The sequence below is a fragment of the Salvia miltiorrhiza genome, chromosome 6 (assembly GCF_028751815.1).
Source record: "Salvia miltiorrhiza cultivar Shanhuang (shh) chromosome 6, IMPLAD_Smil_shh, whole genome shotgun sequence".
NCBI lineage: Eukaryota > Viridiplantae > Streptophyta > Magnoliopsida > Lamiales > Lamiaceae > Salvia > Salvia miltiorrhiza.
This window is the reverse complement of record NC_080392.1, coordinates 11561511-11585193: the sequence shown is the minus strand read 5'-3', so window position 1 is coordinate 11585193 and position 23683 is coordinate 11561511. Positions and strand designations below refer to the sequence as shown.

The window sequence follows — 23683 nt, the reverse complement described above, 5'->3', positions numbered from 1 at the left end:
ATGTGCACCTTCGCCCCAATTTTTTTTAATGACATAACATTCATATCAAAAAATTAATACACCGGCAATTTTTCCGAGTTAAAAAAACATAATACGGTTAATACAAATTTGATAGTTCAAGTTTAAAATTTTTTAATAATTTAAGTAATAGTAATTGATAATGTAAAAATATTTTAAATTTAAAGTGATATTACTCTAATAATTATAGAGTCAACTTTTGAGATGACCATATTGAGCAAGGAAATTCAATATTTAGCCTCACATCTAAAAATACAAATTTTGACTATTTTTTTTTTACGATTTAGGACAGTTTTGTCCTTGATTAGGGCGGATCGGGTTCGGATTTGCACGTGGGTTGTGCTTCAAGTTTAAGTTAGGGCGCGCGGGTTTGTTGGTACAAATGAGTACATTTGTGCCAATTGTGTTATTCATTAGGTACATTTGGCATAATTATATTCATTTGTGCCAAATGTGACTGAAGATTGAATGATGGTATAGTACAAATAAATAAATTAGTGTCAATTGTATCATTCAATAGGTACATTTGTCACAATTATGCCCATTTGTGCCAAGAGGGACGGAGGGAGATAGAGGTAGAATCACGTGTACGAGTTGATTTGTGTAGAATAGGATCCGCAGGGTCATGAGCGTGGGGGAGGGGGAATAGAATCCGCAGGGTCAAGAGTATTTTAAATTGAAATTGTAAAAATTGATCATAATTTGTGTTTTTCAAATGAGTGGCCAAAAATTGAATATACGGGTGCATATTCTCATAATTATATATTGGAGAAAAGTTTGTAGAGAGAATCAACATGTAATGATCTGTGCGACATATTACTCTAATTGCATAACTAGTAGAGTATATAGTTATATAGCAGATTGTTTTTATAAAAAAAATGCTTATTGCATCAACTTCTGTCAAGATATTCTTAGTGGAAAACAAATTAACGTGACTATAACAATGGAAAACACTCCCAGAAATAGCCAAAGCTACTTGATCCTGCCAGGTAGAAGAAGAAATTAAATCACAGAAGAAACGCAAACTAACTTACTATTCACTGAACATGTACAGGAAATTGCCATAAAATATGATTCATATTTCTCAATTAAACATCAATTCACGCAATTCTTGTTCTCCAATAACTGTGCGATAGCACTACCAAAACACCACAAAAAATAACGCCAAAATTTGAATTTACATTCAGTTATAAATAATCAAAAGTCTGGAACAACACTTGGCACCTGGAAGAAAAAATGTCCGACACCGTGCTAAAAAAAATGCTTGAAAACCTAAATCATATCTAACTACCCACAAATCCATGATAAATATCTATATGTACATCTCATTCCAGACAGCTGAATGTATGTACCAACAATTGAGATCATACAATGTATATAACTAACAAAGTTTTTCACAAAACTTATGCAAGAGATTACCTCCTACCTATGAACAAAACTTATCAACCTCACATCATGGAACAACAACTATATCTAAGTAAACAACTATTTACATCTACCAGCCACCCCCCATCCCACCCCCACCCCCCCAACCAAGCATCCCCAGTGGACTGTAATAAACCACATGCAGGATGAAGAGAAGTGGTGCGGAACGACCTACAAGTTCCCAATGGTGGTTACAAAGGGGACCAGCCTTCTATAATCCCTCCGTCTACCAAGCGCACAACTATCAAGGACTCTCCCTAGCATCAGACGGGTATTCTGCAGCGCTAATTCTTTTGGTGATACACCAGATTCAATGGCATTAGCTTGCCCAGACGGAGTCAAGCCTGTCCCAAATCCTAGTCCCCCGGCAAACTGCAGTGGCCCGCTTCGAGCTTTGAAAGATGTCTGAGGGGCGAGGATCTTCTCATCCATTCCAATAAATCCATTCTCAAAAGAACCTGGATCGTGTGGGTGGGACCCTGGTAACGAGCTACAGCTTTGTAAGAGTGCTTCCAGAACACTAAGAGCTTCCCAGCACAGAGTACTCTCCACCAGCTGGGATACGATTGCATACATGTGAGGACTCTGTGCCGCATCTACCGGAGTATGTTGGAGCAGAGCCTTCAGCATAAGAAGTATAACGCGTTGATACTCGACAGGTCCTTTTTCCAGAAGCCGGAGAAGATGCCCAAAGGCCAGAGCTGAGTGTTTGGGGAACCACTCGTTGCACAATAGTGGTGAGACACAAGCAAGAAGATTTTCTATACCCTTAATCTCTCCAGAGGCATAAGCCATGAACACAGTTGCTAACTCATTCACTGATTTGGCCCGACACCATATTGCAATGTTGGTTGCGACAGCACAAGCCTTATGATAGTGTTGTTGCAGCGGTGAAGCTGGTCCCGCCACTGCATCCTGACTCAGCTGTAAGCAGAGCCATGGAAGCAAGCCTGTGATATGCATCAAGAGGCGGGTTTCTGCATCACCAAATATTGAGTCACAGGAAGGCACCGTTATTTGAGAGAGAACTTCAATAGAAACACCATGGCTGACGGTGGACATCAGTCCTTTAAGCACAAGAGGCTGCACTCCTTCAAATGCTGGAACTTTTGCAGTTGATGATGATACTTCTGATCCAATCCTGGACTCCATACGCTGAAATTCAGGACCATCTGATGTGCTCGTGTCAAGCTCATCACGTGGCATGCTTGAGAGCAGCACATTTTCTGTTGTCGTGTCCCTGAATGACAGGCGATAAATTACCCGAGAGAAAAGCTCAAGCACCTGGCAGTATACATGGATAAAGTCTGTGTGCATCATGGCAACGCAGCCCCAGAAGAGTTGGGGATACAATATCACTTTCTCAGGTTCCATATTTTCCACCATCACCTGCAAAGTTAACAAAATTTCCATAACAAATCCTAAAACTGATGGTACTGGATTGCCCAGGCATCTGTGCAAGCAGCGAAGGAGAGAGACGCATGCATCATTTGTCACGCGTGGTCGTAATGCACGGTATATTTGGTGGGACCGGCAAGCAAGGTGCCTTGATGTGCATTCCATAGCCCATTTAAGTGCTTCTGCCCCCCATGTTTCTCTCAGATCTCCTTGGAAAAAAATTGCATCGACCATACTCTGCACAAGAGCAGATAAGAGTGCAGCACTTGGCAGCTCAGTCCTGACAAGTGTGGGGTCCTCATTCTCCCACATCATGCTACCTCTCTTTGATTGGACATATTTGATCAGGCTAACAACCTGTTGCTTGTTCTCCCCATCACTATGCTCAACATCATACAGTTCTAAGTGCCGACCAGCAAGTGAATATAGCAGATTCACAAGGAGATGTTGGCAGTGCTCCAACACAATATCCTCTGAACTGTCCATTGAGACAAATGTCACATGAAAGAGAAGCGGCAAATGCTCTCTAAAATCCTCATCATTCTCATAGGCAATTTCAGCTAAAAGAATCAATGCAATGTCCGCCTGTGTCAACGTATGTTGCTGATGGCCTTGCAATGCTGACTGAAGTTCTTTGGCATTCACACCATGAGCACCAATTCCAGGGTGCAATACATCTTCCCCAGAATTTGGGGTGTCAATGAGGTAATCTCCACTGTCTCGTGATACATGGCGACTTCTTAAACTTCCTGTTGAACTCCGCACCCCAATTAGTGGCCCAGACATGTTGACCAGTGCGGGTAGAAGTTGCCCCGAGCGACCAGCAGTTACAGGAACAACACCAAGCTCTGGGGGCATAGGAGTTAACGGACCTGAAGCACTTCTGCCACCAACAGCTGCTGTTCGCCAGCTCAAACTTCCGCTGGTGTTCCTTAGCGGTCCGTCAAGAGATCCACGAACAAGTAAGGGTGACATGTGAGGCTGGCTGTCCACTGTGGAGGTTATTTGGGCCACAGCAGGAGCCTGAGAGAACTCTAGGACAATTCCTCCCCCAGCATCACCTTTATTAGCACTAAGTCTCAGAGGCTCCACAGTATCTTCAAGCATCCGCTGAGCCAATTGGTAAACCAAGTGATCAATGGTGCGCTGTGGGCAAATTCGAGCCAAATATAAACTAACCCTCTTGGCAACTGAGAAATAAGTGGCGAATGCTCCACTTATTTCAGCAGATGCACTTGAATCACAATCCTCAATCCCTTTTGTGATCAAGAAATCCAGAACAGGACTTATATTCCTAGGTTTGCTAGCTATCGTGCTCCATAACTTCTCAATTTCATCAGGGAATTGATCCCCATGGCGCCATGTTACATAATAAAGACTCTTTAACAATCTATCACTCCAACCGGAGTCCTTCAATTTCCAAAAATTGAGGTTCTCAATCCACGGAGCCATGCACGTCAAAACTTGATGTTGTGCAATTATGTCCACAGCATCAAGTTGCCTCTGCATTATCTCTTCACAAAGAAGTTGGCTCAATTCTGGATGATCTTTAGCAAGTTTACAAGAGAGTTTATATTGGAACTGTTGATAAGAGTCAGGAAGGTTGCCGACAACAGCAGCTCGATAGCTACCTGCACCTTCAACACCATCCTCAGCCCATTCACGAACAGAGAGTGTCTCGAGCATTTGAAGAGCATCATCACGAATTTGCCTCGATGGATCCACCACTTTGTAAAGGATCAAGCTTAATAGCCTTTGAATTTCACATTTCGGAATCTCTTGGCGCATGTAGACTTCGGCCAAGACACTGAAGTAGCCATCAGCTATTGCAGCATCAGAATAGTAGCACTGCACCAAATATCCACTCTTATCAGTAGTGCCAGATAAACAATCAATAATTAGAAATTGTGAATGATGAAAGAAATCACAGTCTGAAAAAGAGCAAGCAGTATAAGCAAAGATATGAAATGCACTTAGGCAAGGTAGCCATTACTAGCTAGCAGTAAAAGCATGATATTTACATAAAAGAAAACTAACAGAAAAAACAATGATCAAAAGCATAACTAATTCAAGCATTAAGTTCAAGAGGGAACATTTGTTATGCCACTTAGTAACACATTGTGGTGTTCACAATATGGTAGAAAAAAATAGCCTCTTTTGAGGACGCTGATGGAAAACATTACAAACTGATTGTTTAGTACAGTACAGGACTTCATGGTTTACCTGGTCAATGCAGGCAGGAAATAGGTCTAAATTAGTGAGAAGAAGGTTCTTCAAAGCCAATTTTGCCAGAGACACCCGATGGTGACCACCTCTATGCCTATCGCGGCCAGTTGCTCCCCGCCCAACATCTCCAGTGTATTTTGTATAAGATGGAGTTCTTGGATCAGCTGGTGAAAATCCAAAAGGTGCTCTTGGTGCAGGCTCAATAAATAGGCTATTGATCCAAGAAATAACACGGCCACTCATCTTTCGTGCATTGTCATCAAAGCAAGGTCCATACAACAGAGAGGCCATCGCATTCATGGAGGCCCACTGTATTGCTTCAACTTGTTCGCCCAATTCCTTATCGAATGAAAGTTTATCAATTGAGTCCTTTGACCTTGAATGCTGACTGGACTTGTAACGTTCAACTTCACGTCGATAATCACCAACACCATCCTGATTCCAGGTACTGCCTGTGTCATCACCCCAGGAAATGAAGAGATCAAAAAGTCTCTTTCTAGTTCTAATATCAAATTTCTCAGACTTTGAATCAACAAATTCAGGAGCCAAAAATCTCAGAACAGAAGCAAGTGCATATCGAAGAGGTTGCATCTCTTGGAAGTTCTCAGGAGGCGATGTCAAAATCTGCCTAGTTGTTTCTTCGAGGAACTTCAAGTAATGAAGGCGAAACACTGGTTTACGGCCTAACATGCCAGGCCATACTTTTTCAGCAACTGTGCGGTAAATGTTTGAGATATGGATACGAAGTTCTTCTCGGCGAGACTTTTGACTCTGCATAAATACCAGTTATAAATCAAATCAACAGCAGCAATTAAGGCAAGCGAGATAGAGAGAAATAGAAAGGAAATATGCCAGGTATGTGCTATATTCAGTATTGACAGAGCGTGGTCTGACTTTGATGTGTATCAGTCTATTAAGACCTCTACTTCTCTACAGTAAGTACATATGAGGGATGAGCCTTGCAAAATACACGAACCTAACGACCAGTTGGTGTACTTTCTTTTTTAGCAAAGACTTTCTAAATCTCATGAAGATCCTCGTCGAAACATTAGTGTAATAGACCAGCAATCACAATACACTATCTTTAGAAAATGAGTGGATGCAATCATGCAATTCCTTTTAGAGAAAGATTGCTCCAAGGGATCCATGCACATACTATAAAATATAGAGAAGGGGAAAAGAAAGAGAGAGAGTTAAAGAACAGAAGGCCGGGAAATCCAAAGTCTCTGGTCTTCCGTTGTGAAATATACCTTCCACTTTGGTTTTCCCTCTGTTTCCATAGACACCTCATCTATAAATGACGCAAGCTCACTGAACATTATCTCGCAAATATCCAGATGTGAGTGACCAAGTGCCATGGTGGCTCCATGCTGCAAGTGCAGAGATAGTAATGTTAATTAACATATAATTGTTTTCCCATGCCTTTTAATTTGTGGTCATGAGGCTAGGTAATAAATAGAAGGGATGGTTGCTAAATAATGGTTGCTAAATAAATCATGACTTCTACCCTTTCTTGCAAATTTTACACGATTTTGAGTAAATTCAACATCCCCAATTTTTTCAACGAAACTTTTCCCTGAAATGACATTGACTTACCAATGAAATGGCATCATTTTATCAGTGAAAAGATTGGGAATGTTGAATTTGCTACAAATTGATAGACATGAGTACTTTTTTTAAGTGTTTTAAAAGTCAAGTCAAATTTGCAAAACAGGGAAAAAATCATGATTTATTTATCAATATTCAGCATGCTTTGCAGTTCTAGTATGATGCCAATATCCATGAATAATACCATATATATTTGATGAAACCACCTCTATTTTACTATGGATGCAACTGTAAAAACCAGCATATATGAAACTATTAACTAGCTAAACACCCCTGATAAGGAAATACATTGTGCCATGCAATGAGATGCCAAGTTAACACTGCATAGAATCAAGAAACTGCAAATTTAGTGTATAAGTAATGTTTGTTCCCTTGAGGGAGTGGAATAAACCACAATACAAAGACTAGGCAGTTTTCATCACCCTAACAATCTCCATAAATATGCAGATAGAATAGTATCGTACTAGCAGAGGAATGACCCAGCATCTGTTATCAATTAAACTTTTTTCCCCTTGTACAGAAGCATCCATTTATATTTTTGGCTATTTACATAGTAACCCTAGCTTCTTGTGCTCTAGACAACTCAGCAGCATTATCATCAGGTATGGCTTCGCTATGCACACATTAAGATCTTGTGAAGCAATATATCTAGATCAATTCAAAGAACTTTTCTAAAATGTGTTTTTTCAACTTTACAAAACATCCTTTAACAGTTTTAGAATACCTATCCAGAATGTAAGGATATTGCCAAAGCTATACTACTTAATCTATACAACATGAAATGCTGATTTTGTAACTCACTTACACCCCCCCCCCACCCTAAAACGCAGTGGAAAGCTGTGAATCTAGAATATGTCTTCACATTAAATTTACCTCTTATATATTCACTCTCAATCTGCTTAGTATTAAATTACCTATATACAAATTTTCTGTTCTTTTAAATCCTACAAGTTCTGCTTTGAGTGGAAGATTGCCCCCCCAGCAACTTCAGAGGGTCCTTTCTGACCGATGTCAATTACATTGGAATTAAGTCCATAAACTGATCTTTTATAGAAATTAATCCATAAATGTACAACAGATATTTCGTACAGGCTGGCTTCATCATTTGCATAACTGGAAGGAAGAAATGATATCACAACTTATATCCACTGAAATTTATAAAAGATAGTCTGCAGTGGCAATTACTTACTACATGTAGTTCAGAACCAGATTTGAGGGAAGGAAAAATCAGATGGAATAGTTCTTTTGTCGCTGCTGAACCCCCACCTTCTCGACTATCAAGTGGACATGAGCATGCAAACATTGCATACATGAGCCATTGATCCAGCTTATTGTCAGTATCCTGCGATTGATAAGCCTTTCCCCCCAATTCCGTTGGCGTGATATGAGCAAGACGCTGGATAATCTCCAATCTGCAATAGATGTTAAAACTTAACTGTTTGAATATGAACAATTGATTACGTCATTTGATCGACAATATAAACCACGGCAGCTTTTTTCATTCTTTGATTCCACGCTTTATTGTATTGTTAGGGTAATGATTACCTCATGTTTGCTTCTTTATAGGAAGTCATCACATATATTCAGAGAAAATCTTAGATAGCATATCTGGAAGAGTTGATCATAAAGATATTACTTACTTTGCCTCCTTAACAGAACTAGGACAGAGTTCAGCAGCATACTTGACAATCTCACTAAGACATCGAGCCCATCTATACTTATCAGGACTCTCAAACATTATAGACTGGAGGGTTACATCAGGAGGTACAGCATCCGACTCACGTTTCAGATCAAAAGGACGACCAGAATCCCAGTAGCAGCTCTGAACAATATCATCCTGCAATAAATTACACTCATAGTTAAAACATGGCATGAAACATTCAATATTGAGCACTTGAAAAAGAAACAGACTCTTAACAACAGAACCAGCTGGAGCCCGAATGTGTCACTTACCCCATTCTCTTCTAGAACATCGATTATGAATATTGGTTCAGCTTCACTTTTCAAGATATGATCTGGACGTTCTTGCATGCAAAGTTCCCGAATTTCATGTCGTAAAGCACGGACACAACGCAGCAACTCCAAAGCAGTATGCCTAATCTGACTATCGACAGAACTTAGGAATATAAGACCAACTGCATCTATCTCTGAAGCACGGAACTCGAGTGCCTCTTGAGAATTGAATGATGATCTCTTCAATCCCTCATTTCTATGTAAGCGTTTTGCATCTAGTGCATCACGTTCCATCTTATCATCTAATAGGCAAGCTCTCCAAAACCGCATGAGTTCAAGAAGGCGCCCCAGTGATGTCTGAATAAGAAGGGGGAACTCATCCGGAAGACGAAGGATGAAATTTGCCATCCCTCTCATAACTGCAAAGCGGCGATGAGGGAGGTATCTTACAATCCGATTCAGAACCTGCACAGCTTCCTCACGAACTCCGGGATCAATGCTAATACCATGCTGAGGTATTATTTCAGTGATTTTATCACTTCTTCCGACTTCCTCGATGAGATAGGGTATGCACTTTAGCACTGAGCGAAAAAGATACCCCTGGGATTTCTCTTTCGTGACAGCATCTGAGAACTATTTATCAGTTTATGTCCATATGGTGCAGAATATTCAACAAATAGGAGGCAGTTTGGGAAACATATAAAGCAGACATATGACTATCTCACAGGTCTGGTTCAAATGTCTAGAATATATATGCTTGGTTTTATGCTATTACCAATATTACATGCCAATATCATGCTCAAAGAATAATAGCATTTACTTTAAACCGAAGAAACAATTGGTTTTTTCTATTAATGTTTCCAAAGAAAACCAACAAGGCAGTAAAAATAGTGTGAGGACATTGGATACAGAGTAAGCACTTCATTTTTTTTAAAAAAAAGAAAGAAACACACACACACACATTAGTGAGAAAATGAGACAGTTAAAAGTGAATAGCCATCATTAGAGACATAACAAAACAATGAAGATGAAAAACATATGCACTAATCCACTGGTGCTTTTTCCAAATCAGGTTTTGAAACAGATCAAAAATCATAAACTGAAGTTTCCTGGCTGCAGAAGATGCAGAAACAATGCTGCCTTCAATATTACTATAAGCCTTAGTCTAGTTTATCTACGTACTGAATGAGAAGGCTATTAGTTAACAAAGTACTGATAATCGTTTTCCCATTCCATTTTCAGAGTAGACTAATAGAGTAATTAAGTTACCGGTTTTCTCCAGGGTCATACCCTGTGCAGAATCTATGGTTACCACGAGCCTATAGACTATAGTCACAGACATGGAGGACATAGCAGAGGGGTTAATATGATTGAATTAAAATGAATAGGTAGTCAACCTCATTTAATGTAGCATTCCTGGGTTTTCTTAGGTTCTTATCCACCTCCCTTGTACATCGCTACCTATAGTAGTCTGAGGATATATTAACCCCTTTGCTATGTCCACCATGTCTGTGACTACCTATTGAACTGAAGTGGCACTACAAGATTCAACAAGACATCTTATCTTGTTCACTGAATGCACAAAATTGTAAGATTAAGGCATGAGTAACACATGGGAAGTTAGGCATATGAGCAAACCCAACATGTGAGAATGAGAATGAGAATTCCCTTATAATAGGCATTTCTTCAAATCAACATATCAGGAAGGATTAACTTACACCAGTTCGATTTCCAGCCCATCCTCTTTCTTGAGAGAATTTTAGAAAAAACTGATCTTAGGTGACCTATGAAGCATGGGTATGTGTCCCGGGGACGATACGCGGAAAATACGTCCCCGGGGACGTATTTTCTCGGCCCTTTTTTAAATTAATTTTTTTAATAAAAAATACGTTAAAAATACGTTGATGATACGGTCAAATAAGTATTTGACAAGTAAAAATACGTTTTAAAAGAATTTGAACCTGAACCTTAATAGCGCCTCCACAATTTCGCCCCTCTTCTCCCCTCTTCTCCTCTGACCCACCCTGCTCACTGTCGCCCCTGCACAACCCCACTCGCCGCTCGCCGTCTCGCCGCCCTGCTCCTCACCGTCGCGCTGCCCTGCGCCACCCCGCCATCGCCGTCGCGCCGCCTTGCACGCTTGGAGCGGCCGCGCCACCCCAATAAGTGAAGGTATTGCTCTAATTTGGCTTGGGTAGTCATTTATTTGGCTTGGGCAGTGGGTATGTATGATGATTGGCTGAATTTGGCTTTGGGTTTTGTTGGATTGAAGTTTAATTTTTGATTTGTTGGATTGGGTACTGGGTTTTTGTGTATTTCAATTAACTTAGGCAGATGGGTATTTCAATTTGTTCGAATTGGCAGTGGGTATTTCAAATTGGCAGTGGCGTGGGTAATTTTCTGAATTGGGCAGTGGGTTTACTTCAATTCGTTGGTTTGGGCGGTGGGTATTTTGAATTGGGTAGTGGGTTTATTTGAATTGAAGTTTGATTTATGTTTTTTATTTAAATTGGCAGCCATGAATACTACAAATTCTAGTTCTACATCTTCTTCTATGAGGGAAGAGGAAGAGGAAGAGGAGGAGGAGAAAGGCGATGATGAGTGAATTAGTAGTGTTTTACTTATATTCTTGGTGAATTATGAATTTATAATATATATATATATAATATATTTTAAATAAAAAAACTAAAACGTATTTTTGACGTATCGTATCTTGTTTTTTGGAAAAATGACGTATTTACGTCCCCGTACCGTATTGTATCCGTATTACGTATCCGTCCCCATGCTTCTTAGTAGGTGACTATTGACAACAGTGAAAAAGAAAAATTTTGTCCACTTTATAATGCTTCATGTGATGTGAAGATCAACATGCCCAGATAATATCCCAACATTGGGCATAAAGACTTGCAAGAGCTTTAGAATATACCTATCGTGGTCCTTGAAGAAGTAAGAAGAGCCAGACTATAGGTTCTGTGGCAAGATCTCAAAATGGCTTCAATTGCAGCCTTAACTTTTGGGATGTAGTGACCAATATTATGAACTGCCAATACAGCACAAATTGTAAGATGAAATATATATATATATATATATATATTATTTTTATAAAGGACAAAGACACAGCAGCATACTTAATTGATAAAGAACTAAGAACTACCGTGAAGAATTTCCAACCCAACATGCTGGCTAGTAGGAGACATAACAATCGCAAGCAATGCACGAAGACCAATCACCTTTGCCTCCGGACTATCTTGCCTCAGCAATTCAAGTATCGTGTGATTCATTGCAAAATCAAGATTATGTTCTGCTATAGTTACACAGAACTCCACAAGTTTGTCATGTTGGACATCCTGTGTGAGCATTCCTTTCCTGAGGATTGTCAAAAGTTGAGAGGTAACACTGTCTAGGTAATCCCATACACGATTCGGAGGCTGTGTATCACCATGGACACTCAAGTAAAACCTCAGAACACGATGCAGACAGTCTAATGCCATGAAGCGATGGTTCTTATCCTGAAACATAAAATCAATTAAACACTAAAATATCCTAGAGACAGCTTAAAGTTATAAATAAACACACAAATAGATGGCACAAAATTAAGTATGCTGGTAATAAATCATAATGGTGCAGACTACATTGCTAAACTTACCCTAAGATGTTTGTATAGTTGTTCCATGTGCGGACCAAAATTACCAAGGAAAACATTAGGGTCACCGAGACATAAGAGAAGGGTCACCAAAGGGTAACCGACCTAAACAAAGAAAAATCTCACATCAGTCAAAACATCCAAGATATATTTAAAACAGATAACATCTTTAGAATAAAACATAAGGTTGACATAGAGATCAAAACCAGATGAAAGCAAATGCATTGATGGTTATTTATCAAATACAAGCATTAACCCCCTTGACACAAGTCTATCATTCTAAATTCCCTTCACGATGTCCCATGTAATCTCTATTTCCGAAATAGCAATCTCTTCATCATCAGTGATCTACAACTGATCTTGACATTGGTAACATAAAAGCAATAGTTTTAAAAGTAAAAATAAAATGGTATTTCCTGTCTTTTCGGGGATATCCAAGCAATGAAGACCCTATGTGTTAAAAAAGAGAGCTCTACGGTTCAATCCCGACCGTCCCCTACGGTGTTTCCTTCACTAAATTATTTTAGTATCCTAGTTAGCTATCAAAAAAGAAAATTAAATAAAAACTATATCATTTTAGTTTTCTAGTTACTAGTTCAAAATACTATAATGGGGAAGGGTACTTTGAGAAAGCAGTTTATTGAAGAACATTTGAACAACTAGATGTATTTAAAAAAGAAAAATAAAAATAAAAAAAGTGAGACCAACATGAAATGCATCAGGATTGTCTAAATTTTCGCTATCACTGGTCAAGATTGGGTACTACCGAATAGCAATAGTTAAGATTGAGTAATATATATATATAGGAAAAGGTTCAATGGAGAAATGTAAATGTTGTAAAAAGGAGAAACAGTCTCATCCACTCAATTAACATAATCTAACGGTATATGATCAATCCTAAATCCAATGTCCAAATTTTGATGAACATGTCAATAATTTTGATGAACGGACGTATTTGTTGAAAATCTCGCACTCCAGGATTCAAACTCCAAACCAAAATGCTTGTTCAATAACATTATTGGTATGTTCATCAAAATTATTGATATGTTCAACGATTCTAAATTTCGTAAAATATTTAATTTCTCAACGGAACCTAACCCTACATATATATATATTTTTTTTTTCTAAAGAGAATCAACAATGATTCCCCATCCTTGGTGACTCAAATCTCCGATCTATTGGTTGGAGGGGAAGTGTCTTACCACGTGAGTTGCGCTTAATACAAAATTATATCAGACAACAAAGAAGTAGATAATAAATAATCCAAGAAGCAAGAGACTTTCCAGTACATATAAATCATTTTCTTCATAAGGAAATTATAATTCATATCAAAAAAGAAGGGAAAATGAGTGTTTAATTATGACACAAAACACATAGTAAAAGAACTTAATAAAACTTGTCTACTATAAGTGAAGCCAAGCAACTGCAACACAAAGAATGTGACCAGGGATTTCATTTCCCAATTTCAAGAATAATGATACTAAGGCAGTATTGGATCTACTCTTAGACGCAGAGAGAGTTTATTGAACGAGCATTAGTATTTTACGGTATTGAAGCTTTGAAAAGATGAAACAAGTCAGGCATGAAGTTTCAATCCTCCAAGTTATTAAACGAACAATATCATCAAAGTGACTTGTAATAGAGACCGGCAATCTGGAACACTGAACTTACAGCTATATGTTTACTTTGTTTGTCCATCCAATGCATCAACTGCCCTCTTATTCGCGCAACAGCATCATACCAAAAGGTCAATGCAGGTTCAACGCCAGTAGGAGGCCACTGACCTTTTCCACCATCAGCAAGTGGTGCTAGTATATTTGAAAGCATGTTGCATAGTGCATGGTGAAGTTCACTTTTACGCTTGTGAGGAGCACGGTTTAGGGGGTTGGCTTTTGCTACAAAGGAGGCAGATGCATTCAGACCTCCCTCTGTTTTAACCTGAATACCATCTCTTCATCATGCACATGTTTTGTAACAGCTTAATGATCAGTGAGAATAATTTAGACATACCCCAAGTTTGAGGTAACGCATCCCATTGATAATACTAAGTGTTTCGCTCCTTGCAACACTAGTATCAATTCGGCGAGTATTGAGCTCCATGAAAAAGCGTTCAGTCACAGAACTAAATCTGTAGAGAACAACAGTAAGAGCATGCAAATACTGAACCAGATTGCAGCACAACATAAACACTTCAAAAGCACATTATCAATATTAAACTTATTGACTGATGATGAAACTGAAGAAATTTTAATAGTGAAGCTACAAGCTCCAATAAATGGCAATGACACAGACTGTCTCAAGTCTTGCAGTCACATAACAAAGATATTTATGGAGCTATCTTCTAAGCATGAAGTTATAACAGCTTGTGGTTATACATGATCATAAATATTTTTTTGTGTAAAAAGTGTTCATCCAATGTTTCCTTAAGGATAATCCATCTGTGCTAATCACGGCGTTAACCGAGTCCTCATATACAAGAAACAAAAACTATATAAACTTGGAATGACATCATCCACTTTTTATAAATTTGGAATGTCATAATCTGGGTTTAAAAAAACCCAAGGCGCATGAGGCGCAAACATGCCCCGGAGCCTAGGCGCAGGGCTTTTCGTAGGCGAGGCGCACCTAAAATATAAAAATTCTAATATATTTATCTATAATATATTTTCTACTTAAAATACTTAAAACATACAATACTTAATTTAGAACAATAAATAACACCATATAAAAATAAAAAAATATATACACATTATGAGTTTATACCTCCATATATTACTTAAGAGGCAAATACTTTGTGTATTTGTGTGAAAGTTGCGGCTGAATGGGTAATAAATTAATAATAAATTTACCTCCATATATTACTTAATGGCAAAGTAAAAGTTGCGGCTGAACACAACCTTTTAATTAGGCTGCGCCGCCTGAAAAGGCAATTTCAAACCCTCAAAAAATACTGAAGGCACGCGCCTGGAGGATTTGCACCTAAGCGCGCCTCCCTGCGCTTCTGTGCGCCTCTTTTAGGTGCGTGCGCCTCGCACTACAAAACACCCCAACCCTGCGCCCAGCCTAAAGCCCGCGCCTAGGCGCGCTTTTTAAAACCCAGGTCATAATACTTACACTTTTTATTATGTGACAAGTATATTGACATATCCAAAGTGTAAATGTGCTGCAATTCACATCATAAACATAAAATTATAACAACAAAAAACATTAACAAGAACAAAAGAATAAATATCTCTCATTTCTAGAAGCCCTGACCTCACTCCCTGCTTAAAAGCATTTTCTTAATTTTCAATACTTAATGGTAACTTAACTTGTGTGGCAGATGAGAGAATACAAAAAAAGGAAACCAAGTGAGGAGCAGAGAAAATATAAATTCACATCTTTTGGGAAAATGATCAGCAGATACCCCAGCTATAAATTATGCTAAGCTTTTCCTTGGTCACATTAACATAGCGGGCAGTGCACATGAACCTCACCAATGACCAATATACTATCATATTATTACCTGATACGTGATAAAGCACCAAGGAGCTGTGCGACTAGGTCCAGTAGAAGTCCCCTTAAGTCAACAAGAGAAGGATATTCGACTTGACTGACAACCCTGACATTCGCAAAGAATCGAAATAAAATTAAAAAATAAAAATATCTGAGGGTGCTATTCAAATGCAATCAAGCTAAGATGCATCGACAAAAGAAAAGTTTGGCAGTTGTATTAGCCACTGAGCAAGTAGTATCATTTTAACCTGCAGAAAGTTCAAAAGTTCTCATTTTAGCCTGGAGAAAGAAGATATATATATATATATATATATATATATATATGCCAAGGTTCAATGAAGAATGCCTAAATGTAAGAAAGAAGAGAGAAATAATCTCATCCGTTGATCTTATCTAATCTAACGGACATGAGAATAAATCATGCCCGTTAGATTAGATAAGATCAACGGATGAGATTACTTCTCTCTTCTTTCTTACATTTAGGCCTTTTTCATTGAACCTAACCCTATATATATATATATGAGATCCCTATATGTGATGAGATCTTAGATTGATTTGCAAGTGTTGATTTAATGTATCCTATGGCTACTATTTATCTGGAGGGGGGGGGGGAATTTTACTTGAGTTTGAATCCTGGAGGGAGCGAAAATTTTACTAATTTTTTTAATAGTTATTCAACACTATATATTGCCTTATTCATTAGTCTCACGATCTCACGAAAAATAGCAATCTCACTAGAACCTACCCATATATATATATATATATATATATATATATATATGTGTGTGTGTGTGTGTGTGTGTGTGTAGAGAAAGGATCCAGTGAGAATGTCATCTTATGTGAGAATGAGAATTTATATGAATAAGTCAATAAAATCTATGAATAAGTTTCATGTAATTTATGAATAAAGCAATATATAGAGTTGAATAAGTTGTTGGTAACATATGAATAAACATTCAAACTTGGGTTCGAATCCTAGAGGGGGCTGAAATTTCACCAATTAAGTGAATTGCGGCTATTCATGCATTACAAACAGCATATTCAATACTATATATTGGCTTATTCGTTATTCTCATTTATCACGAAATAGTCCTTCTCAGTATAACTTAACCCTATACATATATATATATAGGGGTAGCCGGGTAGGATCCATAAAGAATCATATTTTTCGAGAGAATGGAGAATAACGAATAAATTTTATGAATAGATCAGCATAACTAATGATCAGATGTATTCAGTAAATTCAGTAAATACAGTAAAATATAGTGAAAATCTCGCCCCTCTCAGGATTCGAACCTAGATCAAAATCTTGTTCATACGATACATTGATTTTTTCATCAAAATTATAGACTTATTCGCACGCATTCTCCATTCTCAAAATATTTAGCATTCTCCATGGATCTTCTCCCTATGTATATATATATATACATATATATATATATCAACAATAATGATGGCATTTTTATGTGCGCATGCCGTGAAAGCTTCTTTAGCCAACAGAAAAGTTTAACTCAATTATGTAGCTTTATAGACGTCATGCACATCAACCAGGGAAGATACACCAGCCAAAGAAGTCATAAATGTAGTAGGAGTCAGGTGTGGAACCTAGTGGATAGTTTGATTGGAATTTGCAATCATCCATCATTTTCTAGACATTTAAGTTGTGATTACCTGTCTGCATTAATCAACCAGTCGAAGACAAAATTTTCAAGCCCAATCCAAAGTTTTTCTGCCAATAGAGGAAGCCCATTAGAATTTTCAAAAATCATCTTTCCACATTCAGAGGGGGAGTCCCAGCGAGGGGAAGATAGATGACAAACATAACTACGGAAGTATTTTGAATGGGATTCTCTTTGGCATGATAAATATAAGGGACCATAACTGCATGAACATACCTGTCAGTCCTTCTTGTGGACAGCACTCAACAAAGCGAATACACGCAGAGCAAAAAATACACTCAACTGCAAGCTGAAGGATTAAACATCATAAGAAAACTCAAGTTATCATGAATTAAGTGTACTAGAAAACTCTTGAAATCTATTGCTTTAAGAAAGAGAAGATAAAAATTAAAATGGTTCTCTTAGGACCATTAATATTATATCAGTTAAGAAAATACCACTTAAGCACAATACTGTCAATCCAATATTATTGTCATAGAATGATAAAATTTAACCATTAGTCAAATTGTTTACTTATTTTTAATGGACCCATGCATGATGTATTGTTTTAAGATTATCAATCTATCCAACATGATAAAATTTAACCATTGGTCAAATTGTTTACTTATTTTTAATGGACCCATGCATGATGTATTTTTTAAAGATTATCAATCTATCCAACATGCATCAAACCAACAAATACAATTGGTTACAGCAACAAAAGGTAGCAAAGGAAACCAGCATTCTCACAAGTCAAAATCATTCCCAGCACACAAGTGTTACAACATGCAGTTACAGAACAAAAGACTTCTGCTCGGATGCTTTCCGAATAGCTACAAGCTCTTCTCAAGATTATGTTGAGAAGAACCTACGAGATAGAAGCCTAAAAAGACCAGAGCTTCAGAAGTTTTATGCCATATCCTTTACTAAGAAAATTCCCATGATGAGATAGCTGTATCCTCTCGGGCTAGACTATAAAAAACTAGATGCATGGTCCAGTTGAAATTGCTTTGTTGTGTTTCAAGTGCATCAATATGCAACTAATCCACTTTCATCACAGTGTATTCATCCTTATGTTATTCACTGGTAATCTTATGACTAATCATTTTTCAAATCTTGTATTCCACTCAGCATCATCTTACTATTTCCTAGAACAGCGCATCGGTATTAACACATGGAAAATGGAAAGAGAAAAAAAGGAGGAAATAAAAACTAACAAACAAAGTAACAAACAATAAGTAATAACAAGATACAACTACCCTCAGGGTGTGGTAGAAGGTGAAAGTGATTATTCATAAGAATGAAGAGAGACTAACCTTCCTCTGAAATGTTGAAGCATCATTTGCACCTTTTGGAGATTCACTGCATAGTAACCCAAAAGGCCTTCTTAAATACAAATGAAAATCTATTAAGGTCAAATAGAAATAACAATATCACAACTACCTTAGACTATTTAAACATACTCCCTCCGTCCACTAAAAATAGTCCCAAAAGGGGACGGCACAAGTTTTAATGAAAATTGTTAATGTATTGTAAGTGGAGGAAGGGTCCCACTTAAAAAGTAGTATTAATAATAATAATTAATTGTATTGTGAGTGGAGAAAAAGGGGCCCACAATATGAGAAACTTTTCAAAAATAGAAAGGGGCTAATTTTTGTGGACATCCCAAAATGGCAAAAAGGGACTATTTTTTGTGGATGGAGGGAGTATAACAAGCCAAAGGCACTGTAAAAGAAGGTGTTATAATCATATACATATATTCGAGTCAAGCTTGCATGTTAATATCGGAAAATTTAATCAAGCCTCTATACTCTCATATCAAACTGATAATTGAGATTTGATCATCTGAAACAGCCAAGATATATCATATAATTATGTTGAACAGGTTAGAATACCAAGAGGAAGATTAAAATCTTCGGAAACCCTAGGGAAGTTACATAATGATTTGGAATTTTGTTTGGCGATCTAGCAAGAAAGTAATGTAGACCTGGTACCAGGAAAAGTTAATCAGTCAAGCAATTAACACCTTCTGCCAACCCAATAAAGAAGGGAAAAAAAAATTGCAGTGGCTTAGTTAGGCTTCCAACCTAATTGATATTCTTTTCTCATTGACAATTTTTTTTTGAAAAAATAAATAAAGAGTGAACAGTTGGGTGGCATGACATCTATCAAGCATCACTATAGTGTGTGTTTGCTATACCACTGTTTCTAGACGTGTGCATTTGAAACCTCACAAAACATATAAATGTTCATTCAAATCAAACTTCAGAAGGAGGTAAAGAAGAGAAAAGTCAGTTATCAAGATTGACCATCCAAATCATCGCCCTGGAGGAGCCTTTTATAGTTTTATGTGATCTTGTATAAAGAACCCTGGCCTGTTTAGTAAAGTTCCTTTCCGTGGTGCACTCAACAGTTACTTTGGTTAGCTGAATAACATTATCGAGCTTAGAAAATGTTTCAACCGGAATTTAGGACTTAAACTGGTAAAAACTGACAATGCACTGAAGTCTGCAACTGACAAACTTTCTTTGTGAGACAGACGAAATTAGGCAGTAGTTGAACACTTCACATCAGCTATGGTAATTCGATAGATAATCAAACAATATTAAAAACTTAAGTAGAGTACAAGACCACTTATCTAACGCTATAATTGTTTAGTCAAGGGCTACTATATTTGCTTGCATGCATATAGATACAAAAAGAAAAATTATAGTAGCCCCACATTGTTTAAGGGCTCACTAGGCCAGACTAATATAATTAAGAATAGCAAGGACAATATTAGCTATGTTTTTTTTTTTAAGCAAGTTCAAACCCTAAACGTGAAGCTATCTAATGAGTTAGCACGGGAAGGAAAAAAGGCCTGCTAATGAGCAAGTCAACTACTCAATGGTTGAAATATTCCTAACATCTTCTTGTTTGTTTGTGGAGTTAATTTGGATTATGTATTCAAGAGATAACATAGTTACGTGGGACTACACTTTACATTTAACAATAAACTCATAAAAGGAAATAATTATTTTAGTTGGTTGGCCTGATACAAGAAAAAAAATTGGGAAAGTGAAACCTTTCTCTCCATCTTAAAAGAGCCTCCAGTAAAGGTACAGGGGTATGTCGAGCCACCATTGCTAAAGAATCCAATACTTGTTCATAAGCTGGATCTGATGGCCGAAGGTACTGTCCATCCTGCAAAAGGTTTGAGCCGTAATTACTTGAGCTAGCACTGCTAAGAAATATATAGCGTCAAGAAGCAGTAATCTGACACACAAAGGCCCCCAAATAGTGATCTCACGAATAACTCAATTACCATTAATTTTATAGATAGCCTTTTTATCTAATTATATCTTTTTCTCTAGGATTTCCCAACCACTTCCTTACATAAATTAGCTCATCCCTTGCTCTCATTTATTCAGCCAAACCAAAATAAGCCTCCTTATATGTAGTAAGTATATCACACCAACAGTGAATCATAGATCCTTCACCAATCTAAGACCTGTAGTAGAATCTGAATGGTTTAAATGGTATTTTGCATCATAATCCAATATAAAGATTACAATTTAATACAATGAACGACAGAACCATACTGTCAATAGAAGAGACCAATCACTAAATTATCATAGACGAACACAAAGAAACTCACCTGAACTTGAGCAGTTTCAATGCGTCGCCTAGCAAGAGGAAGGAAACGCTGCAGCAGTGCATCGACAATCAGTTTTGCCGCACTCCCAGCCTTCATTCTTCCCTGACTTGAATACCAAAATGAAAACAGCTCCCAACTTCACAAATTCATCATAGCTACATTCATTGTGTTCATCCCCATCAATGATCCCAATCAAATGCAACTTCACAGAAATCGCCTATAAAATATGAAAGCAAGATTCAGCTACATTAGCTGAAAAGGCAGAATTTATGATTCAAGTCCTACTCCTACATTACATTCATTGTATGGACTCTACTCATATATTTCACCACTACGTTATTTTACATTAGATTATTTAGTCTCATAGCTACAGTCACCAAGTTTTGTTAATTTAGAAGTTTTAGAGCATCTTCTAGCAGAGTAAGTATAATAAATACTTGAGTAATTTCTTAAATGGGGAAAGTTAAGCTCCAAAAAATGTTGAGCCCGAACAATCGGTTTGCAAGCCCAACAAAATATATCATCCAAGCTAAAAACTTATTTGAAGCCTAAACCAGTTCTTAAGCCCAGTAGCAGTGTCCAATATACTTATCACAATAATAATGTGTTTCCATCAAATTCCACGTGAAACAAAACTGCCAGATTCATGCAATCTTTTGTTAAAGATCTTCTCCTAAAGGTGAATGAAATCCTGACTAAACTACAAATCATAATGAAGACCTTAGCATAAAACTAATACTCAAACAAAATATATATCAGCTAACATTATAAATCTCAACAAAGATTTCGCCCAAAAAATCTACCTTCCTGCCTCACATACAAAGACCACCTCTCTCACCACTACTAAACTAAAGTCGACTATTTTAATTCCAACTTGCTCAAACTCACATTTAAAATATCCGCAACCAGTTATTTAGTACTCACTTCCAAAAACAAGGAAAATTGACAAATTCAGCTAACTTCATAGTTCAAGATCCAGTTATGCTCCAGTCTGTGTCTACAACAGACTAAAAACCAAATCTTCATATCGTCTTCTACAGCAGCTCATTTTGGTAATAAAATGACCGACGGCCCAATTCCAAAAATTTCCAATCTCAAATCCTTTATCAGGTGAAATTTTCGACCGAAACGTCAGCTCTTGAATAGGATGTATCCAATAACAACAACAAAATAATGACAAACAATAACAAGAAGAAGAAGAAGAAGAAGAAGAAGAACTCGAATGTCCGAACCTCTGTCAGGATTCATCCGTCTGAAACCGCGTTCTTCTCGCCCGAAATCAACCCATCAGCACCCAAATCCGCGGACCCACACCCCATTTTGAACTCTCTTCCCCTCAACCCGGACCCGGCCCGAACCTAACTTTTGTGTCACCCTGAATTTCTCTCTCTGGAGCTCAACATGTGTGTGTGAGGTACGTGAAATCGTGAGTGAGCAAAGGACGGGAATAAATGGAATTTGGGAGCTCAAGAAATGGGGTTGACAGGTATGAAATTGAATTTGGGAATTCACGGAATTGGGGTATTCTATTCTTCAGTTGATTTGTTGTCAATTGCTATTGAGTCCCGGTAAACCTCAGCTTAAATAGATTAACCCCCACTAACTATAAATTAGTTAGTTAAGTCCACTAAACTTCCAAAAAAAAAACTTCCTATCTTTTAATGTCCGAGAAGTCTACAAATTTTTTTATTTTACTTATTAACTATACCACACCATTTAAAATATTCTTTTTATCTTTTTTTTTTAGGAATATTATTCTATTTATCTTACTTTTCACTTTTTCACAACTTCAATATTAGTTACAACATATTTTTACCATTTTCAATACACTCAATAACTTTTTCTTCACTCTCAAAATACTCAATAATATTTTCTTGAAACTTGTATCACTCCCTTCTAAGAAGTTCTTTTATAGATCGAGGGGTATTAATTCATGTTGGCCCTAGAATATTTTGATTCAACTTAGATGCATCTAATACTATATTAAAAAATTAAGATTTAATTTGAAATTAATTTTAAATTGATTTCAAAATTGAGTGGCAATATTGTAGTTATAATGAAATTGAAAGTTTATTTGTAAATTATGTTTTTTGTTTTTATTTCTTTTTTCTTTATATTGTTTTATTTAATTTTTTTTTCTAAAAATTTGAAATTTGACCAATTATAAAATATTTAATATGCATATCAAATTAAGATCACGATAAGAGCTTTAATTCGATATATTTTATGTAAATATTTTATTAAAAATATAAAATTTATATTATTTAAAGATTAAAATTTTAAAAAATTCCCTCTCTTTCATCTTTTTTTTTTAATAAATCTATTTTTTAATTATATTTTATTTTTAACTTATTTTTTTGCCTTTTTATTATATCAATTTTTATTATTGTGAATTCTTCTTTGTTATTTAATTTTTTCAATATTCAACTCAAATATATTCAGTTAAAATTATTTTGTATTATATTTACAAATATAATAATTGAATTGCTATCAATCTTAATAAATATAAAAATATAAAATTGTTTCACGTGCATTGTAAAGAGTACAAATGCTAATTTGTAATTAAATTTTTTAAATGATGCACGAGTTCTTTTTTCATAAATATTAATGGTAATATATGTC

General features: G+C 36.8%; 1 protein-coding gene and 1 long non-coding RNA gene across 4 annotated transcripts; one reads left to right on the top strand and one right to left on the bottom strand.

The window, feature by feature from the left end:
* Positions 1–1177: 1177 nt before the first annotated feature.
* LOC130988663 (uncharacterized) lies at positions 1178–22611 on the bottom strand. 3 transcript variants are annotated; one of them, XM_057912573.1, is made up of 19 exons: positions 22294–22601; positions 21986–22162; positions 21062–21278; positions 20489–20607; positions 18741–18786; positions 17662–17734; positions 17438–17495; positions 15777–15872; positions 14282–14399; positions 13943–14209; positions 12275–12376; positions 11783–12137; positions 11555–11668; positions 8629–9254; positions 8316–8512; positions 7865–8087; positions 6318–6437; positions 5065–5838; positions 1178–4689 (listed from the first exon to the last, which is right to left on the bottom strand). In XM_057912573.1, the coding sequence occupies exons 3-19, from the start codon at positions 21155–21157 to the stop codon at positions 1615–1617; spliced, it is 6459 nt and encodes a 2152-aa protein (XP_057768556.1). In that variant the 5' UTR covers positions 21158–21278; positions 21986–22162; positions 22294–22601; the 3' UTR covers positions 1178–1614. The 3 variants fall into 3 exon arrangements, with proteins under 3 accessions (XP_057768556.1, XP_057768555.1, XP_057768557.1); XM_057912572.1 differs by lacking the exon at positions 21986–22162 and having other exon boundaries at positions 22294–22611; XM_057912574.1 differs by lacking the exon at positions 21986–22162 and having other exon boundaries at positions 7942–8087; positions 8458–8512; positions 22294–22602.
* Positions 9750–11330, top strand: LOC130988664 (uncharacterized). Its single transcript, XR_009090160.1, has 2 exons — positions 9750–10800; positions 11145–11330. It is a non-coding gene; the product is annotated as an uncharacterized LOC130988664 (long non-coding RNA).
* Positions 22612–23683: the final 1072 nt, after the last annotated feature.